We start from the raw sequence: 21,087 nt of genomic DNA, 5'->3' as shown, positions 1-21,087 counted from the left end.
TCTAACTGTTGCTTCCTGACCTGCATACAAATTTCTCAGGAGGCAGATCAGGTGGTCTGGTATTCCCATCTCTTTCAGAATTTTCCACAGTTGATTGTGATCCACACAGTCAAAGGCTTTGGCATAGTCAATAAAGCAGAAATAGATGTTTTTCTGGAACTCTCTTGCTTTTTCCATGATGCAGTGGATGTTGGCAATTTGATCTCTGGTTTTCTGCCTTTTCTAAAACCAGCTTGAACATCAGGAAGTTCACGGTTCGCATATTGCTGAAGCCTGGCTTGGAGAATTGTGAGCATTACTTTACTAGTGTGTGAGATGAGTGCAATTGTGCAGTAGTTTGAGCATTCTTGGCATTGCCTTTTTTGGGGATTGGAATGAAAACTGACCTTTTCCAGTCCTGTGACCACTGCTGAGTTTTCCAAATTTGCTGGCACATTGAGTGCAGCACTTTCACAGCATCATCCTTCAGGATTTGAAACAGCTCAACTGGAATTCCATCACCTCCACTAGCTTTGTTCATAGTGATGCTTTCTAAGGCCCACTTGACTTCACTTTCCAGGATGTCTGGCTCTAGGTCAGTGATCACACCATCGTGATTATCTGGGCCGTGAAGATCTTTTTTGTACAGTCCTTCTGTGTATTCTTGCCATCTCTTCTTAATATCTTCTGCTTCTGTTAGGTCCATACCATTTCTGTCCTTTATCAAGCCCATCTTTGCATGAAATGTTCCCTAGGTATCTCTAATTTTCTTGAAGAGATCTCTAGTCTTTCCCATTCTGTTGTTTTCCTCTATTTCTTTGCATTGATCGCTGAGGAAGGCTTTCTTATCTCTCCTTGCTATTCTTTGGAACTCTGCATTCAGATGCTTATATCTTTCCTTTTCTCCTTTGCTTTTCACTTCTCTTCTTTTCACAACTATTTGTAAGGCCTCCCCAGACAGCCATTTTGCTTTTTTGCATTTCTTTTCCATGGAGATGGTCTTGATCCGTGTCTCCTGTATAATGTCACGAACCTCATTCCATAGTTCATCAGGCACTCTATCTATCAGATCTAGGCCCTTAAATCTATTTCTCACTTCCACTGTATAATCATAAGGGATTTGATTTAGGTCATACCTGAATGGTCTAGTGGTTTTCCCTACTTTCTTCAATTTAAGTCTGAGTTTGGCAATAAGGAGTTCATGATCTGAGCCGCAGTCAGCTCCTGGTCTTGCTTTTGCTGACTGTATATAGCTTCTCCATCTTTGGCTGCAAAGAATATAGTCAATCTGATTTCGGTGTTGACCATCTGGTGATGTCCATGTGTAGAGTCTTCTCTTGTGTTATTGGAAGAGGGTGTTTTTTATGACCCTCTTTTATGCATTTTCTTGGCAAAACTCTATTAGTCTTTGCCCTGCCTCATTCCGTATTCCAAGGCCAAATTTGCCTGTTACTCCAGGTGTTTCTTGACTTCCTTCTTTTGCATTCCAGTCCAGTTCTGTTCTATTTGAAGGTATTCAACACATTCATTCAAACAATTTTCTTAAGGTAACTGATGTAATAAAAATAATAACACCATTTTACAATTGTGCAGCAAACCTTGAAACATTTTCTTATTTGCTTCTTGTAACAATCTAAAGTTACATCGTTTATCACTAATGGCAGGGATAACATTGAGAAGGTCTTTCTATGCAATATATTTATAGTCTCTGGGAAGACATTTTCTAATACCCCTTTTCTCTGTGGATGTTAGTCATTCTTTTCTTCATTAAACCCAAATCGGCCTGTTGGAAGGATTGAGTCCTCCCATAAGTTTGGTTGGTTCACACAGTATTGAAAAAATAAAAACTTGAGCCCCACATCCCAATTTCAGATGTTGCTTACACTGACCACAGTTGGCTGGCCCCTAGTCTTGCTGTCCACCCCACAGGCATTCTGTTTTTGGTTTACTACAGCATACATTTGTCACAAATGTGCAAATGTGACTTTTCATCCAGATTTTCTTTAATTTTGGCCCCTGATTTTGAGGCCTGGGGATAGCCCCTAAATAATTGTACACATCTCTGTAGTTTTAAATCTTAGGAAATTTTTATGATTTTTGAAAAATGATTTTTAAGTGCACTGCTTTTTTTGATGAAAGAGGATAACAACTCTATCAAGGCAATTCTTATGCTTGTTAAAATCATGTATAAGACTTCTCTGGTGGTCCAGTGGTGAAGACCCTGCCCTTCCACTGTAGGGACGAGGGTTCATGCCCTACAGTGGGGTGGATCCCTGTTCAGGGAACTGTGATCCCACATACCCCATGGCACAGCCAAAAAGGAAAAGGAAAAAGTGATTATAAAGTAGGCTTATCTCATCAAAAAAATAGCAAAAAATTATTTATTGAAATATACCTGTAATTTAGGATCTTAATAGAGCTATGGTACTTTTATTTTTAATACAGTTTTAGGTTAAAAGTCATCTGTCACTCAAAAACTATTTTGACTTTGTTTGCATTATAAATAACACACATCCATTTTATGACCTAACTAACTAATTTATCTGTTCTAGGTCACTGAAATGATTCTGGAAATGTCTCTTGAAGTTTGGTAAGTGCATTTATTTCATTGGATGGAAAATATTGTGAGTGATCCACAGATTTTAATTGTTCAACATTATGCTTTTAATATGCAAAGTAATTCTGACAGCTTTGAGTATCAAAAATGCACACTAAATGTACTTTGCTTTTCTTTAGCTCTCTCCTAATAGTTACAGCAGTAAAAAAAAAAAAAAAAAACTAATATTCTTTGCTTAAGTTTCCAGTAATTTGGTGGTTAAATCATAATTGTCAGAAGAAGAGCCTTTAGAAAGGGCCCTCCATCAAGTTAAATATCTATTCCCATATAAATAAATACAGCTATGGAGGCTGATTTTTCCTGGTTGATTCAGATGGATATTAAAAAACATGAAAGTGATCATACACAGAAAACTGTAAGAGGAAACACTGAAAATTGAGACTGCCTTTGTTCATAATGATCAGCTGGAAAACAAATGATTAAGTTCCACGATGTGTGTTGCGCTTTCAAAGTGGCCTCCAGTAATGAATGTTGGAAATTCAATTTACTTATTTTCAAATGGTGAGCCTTAGGGGAGTCAGGGGCCTTGAGAATAAGCTCATCTCTGATCTAAGACTGAGGTCAATAGATGCTGCCTTCCTCAAGCTCTCTGCATGTCTTTGAAGTGGGTTTTTACCAAAGTTACTAATACACACTTTATTTACATGGACACCACAGAATTAGTGTAACATTTTATATCTTATAATTTGCTAAATGAATGAGTATGGATACATTGACATTGGGTTTATATATTTTTCTTATTTTGATCCCTGGATAATATTGATTCAACTTAGAAAATTATTGCATAAGTTACTGTTGCCCTTCAGTATATATCAGGATATATCAAAGGACAGTCCAGCTTTTTTGCTTCTGTTATTTTGCATTACATCGATTCTCACTTGTAAGTGATATATTTTGGCATGAGATTAGAAATATTTTTGTTTCTCGACCATGAAAGTAATGGGAAATGATCTCCATTGGTGTAATTAGGACACTATCTTGCCTGGAAAATCCCATGGACGGAGGAGCCTGGTAGGCTGCAGTCCATGGGGTCGCCAAGAGTCAAACACTACTGAGCAACTTCACTTTCACTTTTCACTTTCATGCATTGGAGAAGGAAATGGCAACCTACTCCAGTGTTCTTGCCTGGAGAATCCCAGGGACGGGGGAGCCTGGTGGGCTGCTGTCTATGGTGTCGCACAGAGTCGGACACGACTGAAGCGACTTAGCAGCAGCAGCAGCAGCTTTAGCAAAGCAGAATTATCAAAAATAATGTAGGAAAAAAACTGCAGCTAAATAGTATACATAGATCTAGAAGCAATTTACTATATATCTACAATAAACTTTAATCAAACTCTAGTTTTACGTGTTAATTTGTCTTGATTCTAAAATGAAATGCTCTTTAAAGAAAAATTCAATTTTTATGGAAAGTCTTCAATTAAATAAAAAATAAAATCAGGAAAGAAATTAATTAGAGAGCTTAAAGATGGTACAGGAGATATGAACCATACTTCTGTTATTATATTTGCCAAATTATTCAAAATGTTTTCAATTTTCTTTTACATATTTTCATACTGATATCTTCTAAACATCTATGTTTATTGCTTTATTTGTAGATCTTTTAAAAATCATGCTTCTTGTGCTTAATGTAAGATAATGATCAGTATAGTATATTACAAGGAACATGAGTTGTAGAATGAGAAGTCCTGGATTTAAGTACCTGCTTGCTAATTTTGGTAATGGTTAAAATATTTCTAATCACTTTTTTACTTGCTGCTACTGCTGCTAAGTCACTTCAGTCGTGTCCGACTCTGTGCGAACCCGTAGACAGCAGGCCACCAGGCTCCCCAGTCCCTGGGATTCTCCAGGCAAGAACACTGGAGTGGGTTGCCATTTCCTTCTTAAGAGGAAAGTGAAAGTGAAGTCGCTCAGTCATGTCTGACTCTTAGCGACCCCATGAACTGCAGCCCACCACGCTCCTCCGTCCATGGGATTTTCCAGGCAAGAGTACTGGAGTGGGGTGCCAAGTACTTTATAAATGTATCTATTGGGACAATTTAATGCAGTGTTCTTTCTAAAGAGCGTGTCTTACAGGAAACTTTGCCACATGTTTGTGGTAATACTGCTTGTAGTAGTTAAAAAAATGGACATAACACCAATACTTATGGATACATATATTGTGCAATAATCACATAATGAAAATGCCTCAGAGTAGTGCAGATATTTGAATTTGTTCTACTTATAAACACAAATGAATCCTCAAAAAAAGTTCAATGGAAAAAGTGATTTGCAGAATACACCTGATTGATAGCATTTACACAAAATATTAAAAACCTATAAAATGACTCTATATTATTTAGACCTAAATGTATAATGTAAAATTATAAATAAGTACATCAGAAAAAGAAAGAGCAAGTTTAAGGTAGGGGTTACCTGTGAGGAACAGAAGAGGAGATAAAACTGAGGAGTGTCCCTTGGATGTTGCTGTGATAAGATACAGTAGCATCATTTTATAGTTTCATTTCAGATCCCGTCCTAGGAAACGGCTGAGGGAAGAAGTGAGAATATATCAGTGTAGTTACGGGGCTTGTGGGAACTGGATGATGTATAACAAGGCTATAGACTTGAGGACATTAGTTTATTATCTCTGTTTTATACGCAGTTCATCCCCAGACCTCCGGTTTAGTATGGCTCTGTGTGACCAGGAGAAAGCTTTCAGACAACAGAGAAAGGAAAACATAAAGGAAAACATGAAGAAACTGCTGGGTCCAAAGAATAGTGAAGGCTTGCATTCTACACGTGATGTGAGTTGGAAATTTTTCAAAATGTTTTTGCAATTTAATAACAATTTTGTTTGTGCTGTCTCTCAAATTCCTCTCAAATGTGAAGATATTGAGACTGAGTATTATTTCTTTATCTTTCTAAGGTAAGGTGAGTATTTCATAAATGGAAACTCTTTGAGGAAGATAATCACAAGGACTGCCCATATTTCATAGTATTTATCAGATGTAATTTTTAAAAGAAGCATAGGCATACTGATGCACAAACAAGATGTTCATTTCATTTGTAGGAAAAGTTTAACCTGTAAACGGGTCATTGAATTCATTTTAATACAAACTAAGATTAAATAATTGTGGAAATTGTCATTACTGAACCAGAACAAAATGTTATAAATCTTAATGACAACAATAAACAAAATTTTTTTTCTTAAAAGACATGAATAGGGGAGATAAAAGGAAATGTTTCAAATTATTACTATTTCATAGCAGGGAGTGAAAAGATATCCAAAGTTGGCCAGGTAGTTAAAACAATGATCTCCACATGTGAATATTTTTCATGATTCTAATTATAGAGAGATGTGAAAATTTAAAGTTTGTCAACGAATATTGAAAGTACAATCCTTCAATTGTACTTTAACTCCTTTTTCTTCCCTTAAATTCCAGCAAAGTAAATGCCATTTATTTTATTCAGTAACATATTATATAATCCAGTTTTTGTCTGCTTATCTACTTATCCCTTCTCTGATTTATGTATGTAAGTATATATGTATGTATGTATGTATCTACGTGCCTACCTACCTATCTACCTATCCATCCGTCCATCCACCCATCCATCCATCTATTGGTCTATTCTTCTTTATGAAATCTAAAAATAAATTCCTGCCATGGTTAATAATTCTGTATTATATATTTTAAAGTTGCTAAGGGTAGATATTAAAAGTTTTTATCACAAGAAAAAATTTTATAACTATGTATAGGGATGAATATTAGCTAGACTTATTGTGGTGATAATTTCACAATATATACAAATAACAAATCATTATGTTGTACACCTAAAGCAGTTATAAGATATGTCAATCATACCTCAATGAAACAACATTTAAAAAAGTGCCGTAGTGATGCTCATCAAATGATGATAATGGAATTTCTTCTTAATGGCATATCAGGTAATAGTTTTTACTTATTGCATTGAGCTTTTCTGTTAATTGAATATTTTAGATGAATATAATTTACTTTTAGAAAGATATTAAATGCATGAAAGTGGAAGTCGCTCAGTTGTGTCTGACTCTTTGAGACCCCATGGACTGTATAGTCCATGGAATTCTCCAGGCCAGAACACTGGAGTGGGTAGCCTTTCCCTTCTCCAGCAGATCTTCCCAACCCAGGGATCGAACCCAGGTCTCCTGCATTGCAGGTGGATTCTTTACCAGCTGAAACACAAGGGAAGCCCAAGAATATTGGAGTGAGTAGCTTTTTCCTTCTCCAGGGGACCTTCTTGACCCAGGAATCGAACTGGGGTTTCCTGCATTGCAGGCGGATTCTTTACCAACTGAGCTATTAGGAAAGCCCCTATTAAATGCATAAGTCAATATATATCTATAAGCATGCATAGTTATCCCCATGCACGTACTCACAGACCAGGGATTCAAGATTATTGTAAATTAAGGACCAAATGCAATTGGAAATGAGAGAAATTCTGAGTAAGGGGACCAGATGTGTACCTGTTCCATATGTGATAACAGAGTATCTACCTGTGTTTCTAGGTGAATATCGGGGTCAAAAGCTGGTCTGCTGATGCTGAAATGGCTTTGCTATGATAGGAGCAAACTATAAGATAAGATGTTGCTGATGGGGAGTTTTTGCTAAAAGGAAGCTTGGAGGAGGAGCACAACCTCCATGGATATTTCTATTTAAGAAAAAATGAGAGAATTCTCTTCAGTCCTTCATCTCACGGTTGTCTATTGTCTCAGTTAGCGTGATGTCCCTGGTGGCTCAGACGGTAGAGCATCTGCCTACAATGTGGGAGACCTGGGTTCGATCCCTGGGTTGGGCAGATCCCCTGGAGAAGGAAATGGCAACCCACTTCAGCATTCTTGCCTGGGAAATCCCACAGATGGAGGAGCCTAGTAGGCTATAGTCTGTGGGGTTGCAAAGCGTCAGACACAACTGAGTGACTTCACTTTTTTCCCTTTTCATTGTCTCAGTGAATAAGTCCTTGAAGACACATCCTTGACTACATCTTACTCAGGAGTTTCTGGTTTCCTGGGATGTCTTTATGATTTTGTTTTCTGCCTTTCTTCAGCAGTTCCACACCTTCTTTTTGTCCCCCGCCTTGTCCCACACTGTTATATCCTTGGAGCAGAGAAATGATATTTCAAGTTAGTTTTCATTTCTGCCATTTGTCATTTGTTGAGACACTGTGCTAGGAAATGAAGGTGAACAAAGCTGAAATGGTTAATACCAAACAGTCACTTTCCTTGGCGAGGTTTAAAGCCTCGCTGGGGAGAAAGACATTTAAGCAGAAAAAAAGTGATGGAAATGGGTCCCGCTGTTAATTCATGGCTCTCAGCTTCATTTGCGAGACCCTTTCTGGCTGTCTCAGTGCTTCCTCACCTTGCTGCTTTCCATTTATTTGCAAATGGAATGAGATTGTTTCTTATTCCCAGCTGCTTATCCACCCTCTGGCTTCCTCACAATGGATAGACTAGCCTGCTAATCTGGGAAATTAAAGTCATGAGATGATAAATCTTTCATTTCTTGCCAGAGGACTGACATATTCCATAGCCCGGGTTTAGCCTTTGCCACTTCCCTCTGAGTTCAGTAGAAGAAACCACACCTTTTCTTTCCAATTCAGTCACCTCACACCACAGATAGGGATGGCAAACCCCGATTAGGAATCCCAACATAGCGACTTTCCAGTCTTCTCAGGACCACTCCCTGCCTCTGTTGTCGGCCTCGACCTCTCCGTGAACTTTTCCTATAAAAACATAATCATGCTCTAAACTCTGATACATTTAGAAAAAAAAAAAAAAAACAGAACCAGAAAAATCCCCTGGAATGGACATTCCCTTCTCTTTTCCGCTCTGCTTCTCTCCTTATCGTCACAAACTTTTTCACAGTTTCCTACACAGTCTCATTCTACTTCCTTGCTTTCCTCAGGCGTCTGCCCTCATGATTCTCCTGCAGCTGCTCCACTTGTCCCCAGTACCAAGGAACACATGCAAAAGGATCTTCTGGCTCTGTCTTAAACCTAATTCGATAGCTGCAAATGACTCATGTTTTCTGCTATTTGAAACAATCATTCTCCTTCACTTACTATCTTCTCTCTTTTATAAAAATTAGTGTTTTGTCAGAGCATAGACACTTTACAATGTTGTGTTAGTTTTTACTGTACAGCAAAATGAATCAGCCATATATACACATCTATCCCCTCCCTTTGGGCTTCCTTCCCATTCAAGTCACCACAGTGCATTAAGTAGAGTTCCCTCTGCTATTTGGGCTTCCCTGGTGGCTCAGATGGTAAAGAATCTGCCTGCCATGCAGGAGACCCTGGTTCCGTTCAGTAAGTTCTCATTAGTTACCTATTTTATACGTAGTATCAATAGGGTCTGTGTGTCAATGCCAGTCTCCCAAGTGTTCTCACCCTTTCTCCCCTTGGCATCAATATGTCTACCGTCTTCTCTTTATTTTCATCATGCCTATTTGGTTCCCTTTACCAGATCTTCTTCCTCTGCGCATTATTTATGAGTTCTTCAAGACTCCGTGCCAAGCCCCTTTTCTCTTCATTCTGCACACTTAAGAATTTTCTCTCTCTTCCATGTGTCACCCAACACCTTTGGGCTGAGATGGTGTTGTTTCTCAGTGACTTAGAACCTTCATGTTTCTCAGTGACTTAGAACCTCCCTTGTGATCTTCAGACCTGAATATTGGTACCTCCTTTTACTGATTCATTCACTTGTATTCTTCACATCTCACACTCAGCATATTTGAATCCGAACATCAAATCCTCTCCTTTTTATAGTTCTGCTGATGCTTGTCCTCCTCCTTTCCATTTTTTGTTCACACTGAAGTCTCAGCGATCTTTCCAAAACACAAATCTGATTTTATCAAACTCAAGCCTAAAATCCTTCCCCTGCTCTTAGGACTGGCCTCAAAGCATCTTTCCAGCTTCACATGTTGCTGTGTGTGCCAAGTCACTTCAGTCGTGTCCACCTCTTTGCAACCCTGTGAACTGTAGCTCACCAGGCTCCTCTGTCCATGGGATTTCCCAGGCAAGAATCCTGGAGTGGGTTGCTGTGCCTTCCTCCAGGGGATCTTCCCAATCCAGGATCTTCCCAATCCAGGATCTAACCTGTGTGTCTTATGTCTCCTGCATTGGCAGGTGGCTTCTTTACCACTAGCGCCACCTGCGAAGTAAAGCATACAGCCAAGTGTGGACTTCGCTGCTGATCTAGGTGGTTAGACACCCACGTGCTGCTAGTTCATCCCAAATCCCCTCCAGCCCCTCCACCGAGTACCTCTTGGCTCCAAATCTCGAAGAACCCTTTCCCAGTTTGCATTCTCGTGTGAACACTGTTGCTTCTGTCTGCCTCCATCCCCTCTCCCTCCATCCCATCCCCTTTTCAGTGAACTTACAGCCTCTCATTCTTGAATCAGAACACGTGTGACTCAAGCAATCTTTGTCATTCGCTCCTCCATCCTTCTGTCTCTCCCCCTGGGTCCAAGTTAGGTCTCTCAGTCATGTTCTTTTATAGCACAGGTATGTACATTATCTTCTCTGGATTTCCTGCAATTGAACTTTTAAAATACTTGTACAAATATTCATTTAATGTCTGTTTTTTTTCCATTAGAATATAATTTTCATGAGGAGCAGAGCAGTGTCTGTGTTATTCACCTTTATATGCCCAGCACCAGCTCAGCTCCTAGCTTGCAGTAGACCCTCAGTAAACGTGGCGTTGTAATTAAAACAGGAAGGAAAGGGGCAAGGCACAACCTTTAAAAGAATGACATAGCCATAAGGTACGACAAAAAAGAACCAACTAGGTTCAAGGTAGTCACATACTCGACTTCCAGCGGACTTTGAGCCTTATTATACGCTCATTATAATAGTTAACTAAATGATACACCCACCAGCGCCATGACAGTTCTGAGGCTAACCATCAGAGGCCAAAAAGTGAACCATGGCATCATTCCTGGAAATCTCTGCCCCTTCCCGCAGATAATTGGAATATTCCTCCCACTGATTAGGCTGATTACTCAGCCCGTTAAAACTAACCGCACGATTTTTCAGTGCTCTCTAGCTTTCTGAGATGGCTCATACTCGGTGGAGTATATTTTTCTCTAAATAAATCCACTTCCGACCTATCAGTTTGTCTCTTGCTGATTTCTTTCACAGTGAGACATCAAGAACCTCAAATTCATCAGAAACAGTAAGAGTCAGGGCACAAATGTGGGTAGTGGTTTGGCATTTCAGCCAGGAGATGGGTTCACTAGAGAGAGAGAGCAGGGGCTCATAACTGAGGAATATTTGATCAGGTTATTGGGGAGGAGGGGGTTTCTCAGGTGGTCCTATTGGTGAAGAACCCGCCTTCTGAGGCAGGAGCTTCAGGAGATGCGGGTTCAATCCCTGGGTTGGGAAGATTCCCTGGAGAAGGGAATGGCAGCCCACTCCAGTATTCTTGCCTGGAGAATCCCATGGAGAGAGGTACAGTCCAACTCTCACAGAGTCAGACGCGACTGAGTGACTAACACAGACTGGGGAGGAGACAGGTTTGGATGAAAAGATCGCAGTTTGAAGGGTTGAATTGAAAGTCTATGGGGCATGTTGCCACAAAAGTCCAGTGGCCTTTGGTCACAGGGTTTCCTTTTCAAAAGGAAAGTTGCTGCCTCATCTCCTAGGCACTCCTGTTGTGAAAAGGAGTCTTTCTGGGAAAGTGAAATTTGGCATACTATTCATACATATTGACTTTTCTGCAGCAGATGGAGAATGAAGTAATTATGCTTTTCTCTGGGCTAGTCTTCAAAAATATTAAACTCATGTTTTTGGTAGTCATTCCTAGAATTAAAACTTTTGATGTTTTAGTTGAGACTTTTTGGCAGAAATCATCCACTTAGATGTATTCAGCACCACCCATTCCCATAACACAAGTATCATTTTCCTATTTTGTGTTTTTCCCGGGCCAAGGGCCTCTTAAGCTCCCATTTCCCTTGCTCCCTGCCAAGATCTTCACCTTCGATTCAGTACTGGCTAGTTGGCCTCCTGAAGGTAAAAGGAGCAGACTACTATAGCAGTTTGTCTAAGACAGAATAGTCCTACTCAATATTGATGCAGAGATGGTGCCTGTCTTGTTCCCAGTTTTCAACAAATATTTTGCAGCATCCAGTTTAGGATACCAATGTTGACTTAAAATGTAGAATGCATTTTGGCAGAAGGAATTTGGGTCCCTTGCTTCTTCCCTGTGTTTCACTTGTGAAATAGAGACGATGTCTCTTATTCAACTAAAAGGATGAGTATAAAGTCTTATAAAGCAGCCCAAAGAATGTGTAAGGCACATCTTGATTACTTAATACTGTAGTAGCACTTAATACAATAGTAGCTATTAAACCAATATGTGGGTATTGCTGTTACATAACACTCCAGGGCAATGTCAAATTCAATAAAACCTTAGCTTTCCTACTTGGATAATGCTGTGTTTATTCGTGCAGTCATGTCTGACTCTTTGCGAGGCCATGGACAGTAGCCAACCAAGCTCCTCTGTCCATGGGATTTTCCAGGCAAGAATACTGGAGTAAGTTGCCATTTCCTTCTCCAGGGGATCTTCCCAACCCAGGGATCAAACCCGGGTCTCCCACATTGTAGGCAGATGCTTTACCATCTGAGCCACCAGGGAAGGCCTGATGAATATAATTCCTCCATAAATAAAAAGGGCTGAGGTCTTTCCTGTGAGTAAGATCTGTGACACTTTGTGTGTGGGAATTTTTGTCATATTTGGATTATTTAAAGGCCAATTCTTTTAAATGTTCTTGTACTTAATACAATAGTACCTATTAAACCAATATGTGGGTATTGTTGTTATGTAACACCCCAGAGCAATGTCAAAGTCAATAAAAACTTAGCTTTCCTACTTGGATAATGCTGTGTTTATTCATACAGTTGTGTCTGACTCTTTGCGTGTCCATGGACTGTAGCCCGCTGGGCTCATCTGTCCGTGGAGATTCTCCAGGAAAGAATATTGGAGTGTGTTACCATGCCCTCCTCCAGGGGATCTTCCCAACCCAGGGATTGAACCTGCATTGCAGGCGGATTCTTTAATATCCGAGCCACTTGAATAAGTCAAATAGTTAATGTTTCAAGTAACCCAAGAGTTTCTTCTCCTCAGCACTAAGACTTAAAAAAAACAATTATCCTTGATAATAAAAAGTTCTAAAATGTATTGATTTTAGTCATTTGGATGAAAAGTTTCTAAAAAGCATAACTCTTTGTCCAGACTGAAGTGGTTTAAATGCTCTCACGTCTGCAGCCATTGCGATCAGCTGCCATTTCTCCAGGCTTTATGTATTCCCCAAAAGTAATTTCTTCAAATCATCCCTTTCTCTTTCAAGTTTGTTTTTGTGGAATTAAAATCTGATAAGTGAGCTTGTTATTGGAACAGTGTCTCTGATGAATATAATTCCTCCATAAATAAAAAGAGCTGAGGTCTTTCCTGTGAGTAAGATCTGTGACACCGTGTGTGGGAATTTTTGTCATATTTGGATTATTTAAAGGCCAGTTCTTTTAAATGTTCTTATTCCAAAATAGCTTTTAATCAGATGAAGTTTCCAGATTAGGGTCTCTTATTTGAAGAGAAATGCTACTTAACAGTTTTCATGTCCCTACCTAACTGACTATAAAGAGAGCAAGAACTGGTTAGGGGACTCAGATTTGAAATTAATATAGCAGAGAAATGAGAGAAGGAAATTTTGCTTCAACTTTTATGGAAGAATAAAGATGGAAATGTTTCTTCTCAAGGCAGAGTATAAGGAATACACAGACAGATAGCTTTGTATGAAAATAGGAGTATAAGTAATCCTTAAGTAATATATTCTGTTATCTAGACTACTATTATGTACTTAAGTTTGTCAGATAAATTAAGTGAAAAACTAGAGAAAGAAGAGACTGTGTAGTGACAGAGGGGGAGAAAAAGCCAAATAATTTCAAAGAAGGAGGTAATAAAAATCAATCTTAGGTTTTCAATAAGAATTTTTATTTCTTTGTTTATTCGATTTCCTTCATTAAGAATATTCTTCCTCTCGCTTCCATCTTCATTATGACAATAGCACTTTCCTGTGTCAATTCTTATTCCTTTTAGTCATAAACATGGTTGGACAATCAGTTGGAACTCCCCTTAGCTAGTTTTGAATGGGCTCCAAAACAAGAGAAAGCTCTACAATAGGACTCAGTTAAGTTGTGAGCTGCTCTGCCCCAGGGGCCATCTGACCATTCAGATCTGTTGCTGCTTGAAGTGTGTGTGGCAGATAGGAATGCTCTTTGCAGGCTGGGGTAGGTACTTGTAGGTGGATTGCAGCACAGGCACCCTGGGTACAAGACCTTGCCATCCTCTTTAATTAACTACTATCCTTCGGAAAAGTAGCTTTTGGCCTACTTACTGGGCCTTAGTAGAGATTACATGCTTAACTATAGGTGACCAAGTTATCATGTGACCTCAGCTGACTGATGTTATCTGATCCACCCAGCCATAAAGTTGGGTTTGCACAGATGCACTCCATCATACTATGGAAGTTTTATATATGAAATCAGGCTGACCAGGCCCTGAAGATACACATAAATTCCATTAAGAAGTGGCCCAATTGCCCATGTGTCCCACTTTTGTTACCCTAACCTCTCTTTCCATCCTGCATCCAGAGCCTCATAAGGGAGTCAGTTGACAAGAGGAAAGAACACTTATTTCTTGTCACAGGTGATTTTGCACAATGTTTCAGTACCACCTGAAAGAGGACAGCTGTAGGACCCCAGTCCCTTTCTGGGATACCCTTGAAGGAAAGTTGTGAAGGGAAATCTTCCCAGAGGGCAGAGTTATAAGAGGCACCTAGTCTTTCATTTTGCTTGGGTGGGGAAATGGCCGGACATGAAATTATATACTGATACATGGCCTGTGGCCAATTCTTGGGCTGCTTGGTTAGGGACTTTAAAAGAACACAGTTAGAAAACTGATGACAAAAAAGGAAAAGATTGTACAGGAGGTGTATGAATTGATCTTTCTTCTGGATGGAAAATAGCTGTGTCCTAGGTCTATGCCCACCAAAGAGTGGCCTTAGCAGAGAAGGATTTTATTAATGAAGTATGTAAGATGAACTGTTCTGTGGATACCAGTCAGTTTCTTTCACAAGTCACCCCTGTCATCACCCAGTAAGATCATGAAAAAAGTGGCCATCATGGCAGGGATGGAGGTTATGCTTGGATTCAGCAGTGTGGACTTCCATCTGCCAAGGCTGAACTGGCTACAGCAGCTGCTAAGTACTCAGTTGGCCAGCAACAGAGACCAACACTGAGTCCCCAGCATGGCATCATTCCTATGGGTCGTCAGTGGCAGATTGATTACACCAGACTGCTGCCATCACAGAAAGAGCAATGTTTTGTGTTTACCTGAATAAACACTTACTCTGGATTCAAATTTGCCTTCCCTGTACTCAAGAATTTTGCCAAAACTTCCATCTGTAGACACACAAAATGCCTTAGTGTCATAATATTCCATACAGCATTGCTTCTGATCAAGGAAATCGCCTCTCAGCAAATGAAGTATGGCAATGAACCATGTCACGGAATTTACCTGCTTTATCATCTTCTCCACCGTCATGAAGTAGCTAGTTTGATGGAATGGTAGAATACCTTTTGAAGACTCAGTTATAGTGCCAGCTCAGTGGCAGTACCTTGCAGACCTGGAATATGGTTTTCTGGGAGGTTTAAATCCTCTGAATCAGCATCCAGAATCGGTGCTGTTTATCCCCAGGATTCATGACTCCAAGAGTGGAAGTGGTTGGACTCGCTATCACCCCTAGTGACCCACTGGCAAAATATTTGTTTCCTGTCTGCATGACCTTATACTCTTCTGACTTAGAGGTCTTAATTCTGAGGAAGGGATGCTTCTACTGCAAGTGCGACGGTGATTCCACTGAAGTATAATTTAAGGCTGCTCCCTGACCTTGGTGGGCGCCTCTTTACTCAGTAGGTAAAGAAGGGAACTACTATCCTGGTGGGGGTGATTGATCCCTGACGATTAAAGAGGGATTGAACTCCGGGAGTTGGTGATGGACAGGGATGCCTGGCGTGCTGTGATTCATGGGGGTCACAAAGAGTGGGACACGACTGAGCGACTGAACTGAACTGAACTGATGATGTGGTAAGGAAGAGTATATCTGAGATACAAGAGATCCTCTGTGGTGTCTGTCTGTTAGTATTACAATGCCCTGAGTTACATCAATGGAAAACTCTAAGAACCCAATCCAGGAAGGACTGCTAATGACCCAGAACTTTCCAAAATGAAGGTTAGATCACCCACCAGCTGAGGTGCTAGTTGAAGGCAAAGAAAATACAGAATGGATAGTAATAGGAGGTAGTTATAAATACCAGATGACTGAAATGAGATTGTATTTGCCATGAATATTTCTTCCTTAATTTATTATGAATGTGTATATGTGCATGCACACACAGAATTGTAAAAACAGATTCATATTTAAGTTATGAGGTATCAAGGAGAAGAATAAGCATATCTAAGGACTTTGCATTCTTTTCTGGGGAAAGGATTAGTGCATTTCCATTTGCACACAGGATATCTATATCATGTTAGGTAGGAGTATGACCATGTTGTCTTTATTTGGAGATTAAGTATGGTTAAAGGGATGCATATAGCTGCTGAGTTGAGAAGGGGTGGACTTGTGATAGTCAATTTTCATCAGTGTGGAGGATGTTTTTTTATTTGATTAGTATTTATTTATGTATTTGGCTGCCCAGATATGACTTGTAGCACATGGGATCTTTAGTTGCTGTATAAGAATTCTTGGTCACAGCATGTGGGAACTAGTTCCCTGATCAGGTATCAAACCTGAGCCCCATGCATTGGGAGCATGAAGTCTTAGCCACTGGACCACCAGGGAAGTCCCTTGATTGATCTTTAAGTCAGTGAAATTTGAAGAATCAAGTTGTCATCTATAATGTGGGTGGGCCCCATCCAATCAGTTGAAGGCCTAAATAGAACAAAAGGATCAACCTTACCAAGCAAGAGAGAATTCTCCAACAGACTTGGGCTTCACCTGAGTCATCAGCTCTCTTGGTTCCTTACCTATTGGCATTTGGACTACAACTGCAAATCTGGACTTGTCATTCTTCATAATTGTATGAGTCGCTTTCATACATAGATAGATAGATTACCTTCCTAACTACCTACCTACAACTGGTTCCGTTTCTTTGGAGAACTCTGACTAATACAGGAACCAAGAAGGCAAAAGTCTTATATAAATTGTTGGAACTTAAAATCTATTAAAACATAAAAAAAAATCTTTGAGCATTTTCAAATTTTATTTTGCAAAGGAGGAAATTAATAATATCCGCAAGCCGATGCATGAGAATAATTCAATCAAAACACAGGGATTCTGGTAAATAAAATTCATTTCCTGTAATCATATGACAGAAGTATGAGAAATATTCATTGATACCATTTATACACAAATATCAGTGCAATTAAGTCTAAATATAACCTAAAACCTCACAGCAACTTTTATTTGTTTCATTTTTTTAGACTTAGAGCCAGGACTAACATCTGCACCTTATAAGTCCCCCATTATTCTTTGCAAGTTATTTCAGAATGACTACCACTATTAAAACATCCAAAGTTAGTCTTTATTCGTTACATAAAATTGTGCTGGCATCTGAAGTGATGCATAAATCTGAAATGTAACTTAGGGAATTCCCTGGTGGACTGTGTGCTTTCACTGTTGAGGGTGCAGGTTCAATCCCTGGTCAGAAAGATCCCAGCAGCAATGAGCCACGGCAAAAAAAAAAAAAAAAAAAGAAAGTAATTTAGCTAAATACCAAATGGTTTTTCTCAACAAGGATTACTCTTTTCTTTTTGAATAATGGGGAAAAGGAAAGAGCATGAATTATGTGTCCTTGACTCTGCATCTCACATTCTGATTATCAGCAATATGGATGCAGATATGGTATAATGTGTGCACTTAAGTACCTCCTCATTTGAGACATGAAAATAATAATAATCTCCTTTTGAGGAGGTTTCCTAGGTGGCACAGTTGGTAAAGAATCCGGCTGCCAGTGTAGGAGCTACAAGAGACACAAGTTTGATATTTGAATCAGCAAGATCTCCTGGAGTAGGAAATGGCAACCCACTCCAGTATTCTTGCCTGGAGAATTTCATGGACAGAGGAGCCTGGTGGGCTACATACAGTCCATGGGTTGTAAAGACTCAGACACAACTGAGCACACACACACACACAAGATTAAATGAAATAAATTTTCTTCGTAAGTCTAAATTTCCTTTCTATTTATAGTTAATAAAATTTTTAATTTTATATTTTAAAAATGCATATTCTGTATGACTTATGGAATCCAGAATGTACCAGTAGCAAAAATTTTATTAATCCTACCCCCAAATTTTTTCAAAGAGGATTTCCTTTGCTAAGGTCCCTGTAGTTATGGGGGATTATTTCCGGTGGAGCACAGTGAATTTAAAACTTCAGAATCTGACAAACCCAGCTTTAAATCCACAGGACACCACTTTCTGGCTTTATGACAGTGGAAAAGCGATGTTTCTTGTGTTTCAATGCCTTTATCTTTAAAATGGCAATAAGATATATCTCATAGAATTGCAAAAATTAAATGACGCACAAAACATAGTAATTCATGTACAATAAATAAAGTTGTAAATTATAATCTGTACAGTTCAATTATTTCATTATTTAATTTTTATACACAAATAATATGGCATTTTCTTTCAAATGATAGCAATCCAAATTTCTGACCTGAAAACCTCTTTAGGGTTACTGTAAAGCAATGATGAAAACTGAGTTACATGAGTCCCAGTTTAATAAGTGGCTGTTTTCAGAAAATTCCTAACATAAGATTGTCATCCATAAGTATGTGTTGGGCTCCTGGCATGTGAAGAAGGACATCTGGGGAATTGTTTTCTTAGGATTAAAGAGGTTTACATTCAATTTTCCAACTTCTCTTATGAAATTTCTCTTTGAACAATATTGTAGGTTTTGTATTATATGTTGAAATGAAATAGTGTTACCTGTTACTTTTACTCTGAACTACCTTATTTGTATTGGGCTTAATGTTATTTTCAATAACACAGTGTTGCCAAGTAACCAAATCAACAGACTTAAAAGCCCCCACATAATTTTTGAATGTAAATAGTCTTCCTCCTTCTAAAATATCAACGCTGACATTTTTTTCCCTTAAAAGTCTTTCATAATCTTTTTTTCCTAGCTCCCTAGTATAGTCCTACTACTAAGACTGATCTTTTCATCTCAGAATCACATACCTTTTCTTATTTGTGGCTATTCTAGTGAAGTCACTCAGTCTTGTCCAACTCTGTGCAACCCCATGGACTATAGCCTACCAGGCTTCTCCATCCATGGGATTTTCCAGGCAAGAGTACTGGAGTGGGTTGCCATTTCCTTCTCCAGGGGATCTTCCTGACCCAGGGATTAAACCCAGGTCTCCCACATTGCGGGTAGACGCTTTACTGTCTGAGCCACCAGGGAAGTTATCTAGTGTTTGGCACATAGTAACAGTAAATCGTTTTATTATTATCATTATTATTATAGTACCTGTAAACTCAGCCCTTCATTCAAGGCCTAACTCAAATCCCTTCTCCTAATTTCTAACTGGCATCCTTACAACTACTCTTAATACTGTATTATACTCCATTCACCCACTTTATAACCCACTTTAGTTTCCTATCTTAGCTTTCATCCCTCTCCATGTAAGTTTTTCAGAACTTATATATTTTACTTTATTTACAATTTAAAAACTATGTTTCAGAGCATTCTGTTCATCTAAGTATACACAGGTTCAAAGCCATTTCAATTGCTTCATTGCACTGTGTTTTCATGAATGAGGGCTTCAATTGGCTTGAAATTTGATAGCCACCAAGTAGTGCAGAAGAGCCCTGGATTAGGAAATCCGTTCTGGTTGTCCTGCCATTCACTGTTCTACCTCCAGTAAGACCTAACCCCTATAGACTTCCCTTTCTATATGTAAGAATTCTATAACCTTTTTGGTCCTTTTAGTTCTCAAAAAATGGTGTCACGAATATCTATATTTATCCCACTGGTGAGTGAACACCCAAGCTTTAGGATTTAAGTGCTTGAAACTCAATGCAGGTTATTCTCATATATGTTTTTATTTTTTTTTTATTTTTTTGGTTAAAAATACTTTATTACTAAGTAATTGCAAACCATCATCTGAGCCTTCAGCAAAGCATAACCTTTTTTTTTTCATTTAATTTTATTTTTAAACTTTACATAATTGTATTAGTTTTGCCAAATATCAAAATGAATCTGCCACAGGTATACATGTGTTTTTAAATTCAAACTGTTGCTATATCTAATATCATATAGTCTCTGGAAAATTCCATTTTACATTCATGAGAAAATGAGATTGAAAGAAGGAAAGTAAGATCTTCTTGTTATTGTGAAAAGACTTTTGACTTTGTGGGCCCCCTGAAAGCTATGCACACGTGAGATAAGGCATGGTATCAGAGCCGAGGGTATGACTCTTGACTCAACCATGCTACTTATTGGTTGCATGACTCTACACAAGTTTTCCAAATAAACGCTCTTGTATTTCAGTCATGTTACAGACAGTCTATGCCTCTCTGTTTCGCTGCAAGTACTCTTCACTGGCCTATGCTGTTCCCATTCCCCAGAACAGCCTTCTCTCTTGTCTTTATCCCTCCCTATGGAATAATTTTGCATCTTTAGCATCAAGCTCAGGTTTCTTTGTCTGTGAAGCTTTCTCCACCACTCCAGTCCTTCTGATTGGAACTGACCACACCTTCTGGACCTGATGTGCTGCCAGCCTGTAGCACTTGACTTTAAGGCATGCTGCCACACTGAGTGTATGACTCTTGACTCAACTCTGCTACTTATTGGTTGCATGACTCTTAACACAAGTTTTCAAGGCGTGGGTTTCCTCACTTGTAAAATAGAAATCTCATAGGGATTTTGTGAGGATTAAATAAGGCAATGTCTACAAAATGTTGAGAACAATTCCAACCAGATAATAAGAGCTCAATGAATGTCATCTATTCCTTTTTTTGTTGTTCTTGTCGTAATTACTATTTCTGCCTCACTTAAATTAACCGTATTCCCCAGATCCACTGTGGGGATGCCTGAAACACAAAGGCCACTTAATCAGATTGATGAATGAATTAAAGATGAAGAAATAAATTGTATATGTCTTTAAGATGATTACGTTCTTTTTGATGGCTTAAATAATAGCATATTTTTTGAAGTGGGTCAGCATAAAGGATCGCTAAGAATTCTGGACCAAGAAGGCAAGGTGCTTACTTAACTATAGATTACCAGCTAATGGATCTTATATAAGTAATAGCATCCTTTCAGAACTTCCATCTGCAAAATGACCAAATACTGTTTTGCTCATTTACAGCAATTTTGAAAGGATCAATTAAAACAAAAAGTACACCCCAAAGCAAG

At 38.9% G+C, this 21,087-nt stretch overlaps 1 protein-coding gene across 1 annotated transcript in view; it reads left to right on the top strand.

Moving 5' to 3' along the window:
* PLA2G4A (phospholipase A2, group IVA (cytosolic, calcium-dependent)) overlaps nucleotides 1–21,087 on the top strand; it is a 174,733-nt gene that overhangs the window by 88,118 nt on the left and 65,528 nt on the right. The window contains exons 6-7 of the mRNA XM_010853064.1: nucleotides 2,532–2,569; nucleotides 5,238–5,379. Coding sequence (XP_010851366.1) covers nucleotides 2,532–2,569; nucleotides 5,238–5,379 — 180 coding nt within the window. The remainder of the gene's footprint in view (nucleotides 1–2,531; nucleotides 2,570–5,237; nucleotides 5,380–21,087) is intronic.

The sequence above is a fragment of the Bison bison genome, unplaced genomic scaffold (genome assembly GCF_000754665.1).
Source record: "Bison bison bison isolate TAMUID 2011002044 unplaced genomic scaffold, Bison_UMD1.0 scf7180017864322, whole genome shotgun sequence".
Lineage (NCBI taxonomy): Eukaryota > Metazoa > Chordata > Mammalia > Artiodactyla > Bovidae > Bison > Bison bison.
Note: the sequence above shows the minus strand (reverse complement) of the source record. Positions and strands in the feature narration are given on the sequence as shown.